Source organism: Peromyscus eremicus, unplaced genomic scaffold (genome assembly GCF_949786415.1).
Source record: "Peromyscus eremicus unplaced genomic scaffold, PerEre_H2_v1 PerEre#2#unplaced_72, whole genome shotgun sequence".
In the NCBI taxonomy this organism is placed as follows: domain Eukaryota; kingdom Metazoa; phylum Chordata; class Mammalia; order Rodentia; family Cricetidae; genus Peromyscus; species Peromyscus eremicus.
Genome location: NW_026734313.1, coordinates 826,536 through 829,444, shown reverse-complemented (window position 1 = coordinate 829,444; position 2,909 = coordinate 826,536). Strand labels below are relative to the sequence as shown.

The 2,909-nt window shown below is 39.2% G+C and overlaps 1 protein-coding gene across 1 annotated transcript; it reads right to left on the bottom strand.

Moving 5' to 3' along the window:
• Nucleotides 1-758: 758 nt before the first annotated feature.
• On the bottom strand, nucleotides 759-1,715 carry LOC131901363 (vomeronasal type-1 receptor 2-like). Its single transcript, XM_059252541.1, has one exon. The coding sequence runs from the start codon at nucleotides 1,674-1,676 to the stop codon at nucleotides 759-761; it is 918 nt and encodes a 305-aa protein (XP_059108524.1). The 5' UTR covers nucleotides 1,677-1,715.
• Between the last annotated feature and the right edge of the window lie 1,194 nt (nucleotides 1,716-2,909).

The following is a 2,909-nucleotide window of genomic DNA, read 5'->3' as shown; positions in this document are numbered from 1 at the left end:
GCCCCTCCCCCTGCCTCAAGGCTGTATTACATCATTCTTCATAGAATGCACTATCAGGAGGACGAGAGAAAAATCAAGGGAAGGTGAAGTTCTAATAAACTTCATAGTAAACTAGGGTCTTCATTTTGATTTTCAGTGATGAAGTATTAAAACTCATGTGATAAATCCCAGAAACGAAGCTTCCACATCTTTAACTTATATTTATCCCCACAGGAACATTTCCTTAGGGAAAATTAAAGAAGGTTTACCTGGATGTGTGAGAATCAACCTTTCAATGCACAATACTTTCCCTATCTAACATGGCGGCATTTCAGTTAAATACATGGGAAACAAAGACTCAAAGACTAGGAGGACACATATTTATTGTTCAGGTACCTTATATCTGACAAGGATAAGCATAAATCTTTGTTTTCAACTTTAAAATTTACATCTGTCCAATGACAACAATATGCCAATAAATGAGGTTATGAGCTTTGTTTACCTGAGATAACATTTGTATAAACTCTTCACATGACAAGCTAGATATGTGGAACTGCGGCTCTGTATCAGAGGTTGTCCAGTATCTTACTCCATAGGTCTGGGATATACCATTAATTATATTGCATTTCTCCTGGATTAACTTTCCCAGTGCTGGGATGCCTGTAGTGAGTCACAATATCCCTTTTGTAAAGACAGACTTTTCAAACCATTATTTACTATAGAGTGTTTATGACTGTTGGTAAAGCTGTTTTCTGTGTTTGGCCTTTTGACTGTGGTTTTCAGCAGTTGAAGAGCACAGAACAAGGATCCTTAGGATCCCTAAAGATCAACAGGAAGGGAGAAATAGTGGGGAAGCCTGCAGTCAAAGCTTCACCTACGTGCCTCAACAAGAGACCCCAGTCTGTTAAAACAGTGTGAAAGATGATACAAATAAAATTTAGGAGGTACAGGGCAACAAATGTGACCACCACTATCAGGACGGTTTGGGCTGCTCTGGTATCAGCATGGCCTCTGTGGTTCTGAGTGGGAGTGAGGATGTGCTGTGTTCTCTGGTGATGTCTATAGAGGAGAATCACCATGGAGACACTGGTCCAGACCATGATGCTGATGAATGTGGCATCATGGGCCAAATGCAAGAAGACAATGCCTAGAGTGAATCCAGATGTGGAACAGAGAAACATGCTTTGATTGTGAGTGTCATTGCCTGTGCTCTGTGGACCACTGACTTTGATTGGAATGTAGACATTATTTAAGATACTGAACAACCAACAACTGTAACAAGAATAACTCAGGACATCAGGGGTTCTTCCTCGGAGCATCAGCCTATTCCAGTGACCAGGAACAAGAGTAACAAACTGATGGATGCTCAGGGCACAGGCGGAGCACATGTTCATGCTTCGAGCCACCAGGCGAATGAAGACCAAAATTTTGCATCGCAGGTTACTTGGAGGACTCCTGGGAACAAAAACCATGATGTTGCTTGGAAATGCAGTGACGAGGAGAAGGAAGGCATTGGTCACAGCCAAGTTGGTGACAATGACCTGTGTGGGTCTCAGTTGAGAACCAGTAAAGATGGGAGAGAAATTGTGGACAAACAGAAAAATGTTGGCCACAGTCCCAATCCCAACTTCAAAAAGCACAAACATCTGGAGAGCCCATTCCTCAGTGGTTTTTAGAGCTTTACTCTGAGAGGACATGGAGAGGACTTCTGTGCAGACCGGAGTGATGACCAGGAGGAACACTGCTGTCTTGAAAACACTTCTCAATGGTCTGAGCATAATGAATGATTTGAGTCTTTACATCTTCTATGAAGGGAGACACTATTATATCACTGTACAGGAGCTTATCCTGGAAAACACGGCATAGACAACTCAGACTATTATTTTGTACTTCATGTACTTTCCCTCACCTTATGATAGAAGTGTATTGGTGATAGAGCTATATTTTTCTTGGTCAACATGGCACCCACGATAACACAGTAGGGCATATGAATATATGAACAACAAACATAGGAACACATTTTCGCATCCTTTAAATGCAGCATCTTCCATCTTAGCACAATGATTTCTTCATCCCAAGGAAATGTCTGTTTCACAGTTAGCACTTATCTGAAAATGACATGTAATGTGACAATTATATATAGGATGTCTGCTTTTTAGCTGATGGATAGAGACTGACTGTTCCTCTGGGAAACAATGTATGAAGCAGATTGCAGACTAAACAAGAGCTTTAAAAGACATGTTTCAAGGACATGAGTTTCAAAAGAATCTGTCTGTGCAAATGGTTTAACTGTGATGGTGTATCAACATATTTTGAGTGTGGCTAAAAAAAGCTTGAGCTGACTCACTAGCATCTTCAACATTTCCAGCTTCTGCTTTCTCATAAAAATAGTTAAGATACAGAAAATTATGAATAAATGAAATGCTTTGGGCCCTAGGGACCAAATGTGTTAGTAATTACAAATTGAAGGTTGGAGAGATGGATCTGCACAAGACTCATGTTCAAATCCAGCACCCATTTGGTGGTTGACATCGATCTGTATTCAGTTTTCCAAGTTGAATGTCCTCTCATGGCTTTTGTGGTACTGTACAAATGTAGTGCCAGACATACAGGCAGTTAAAACACTAGATGCATAAAGTAAAATTACTATATCTTTAAAAGAATAAGAATATAAATTTATAATTTATAAAATCATGTAAGTAAAGTAAGTAGCAAATAAAGAAGCAATCAGCTTTTGTGAAAATTTTATACAGATCATCAAAGTGATAGAATACAAAATATTTCAAAAAAGTAACCAGTTTTCTGATCACAAATATGAACCTCCATTTACACATATATGTCCTTATATACAGAAGCAGCCCTAAAAGTTCTATCACAGAAGTCCTTTAGCAGATAAATACCTTTAGTGAAATGACTGGATACAAGATAAA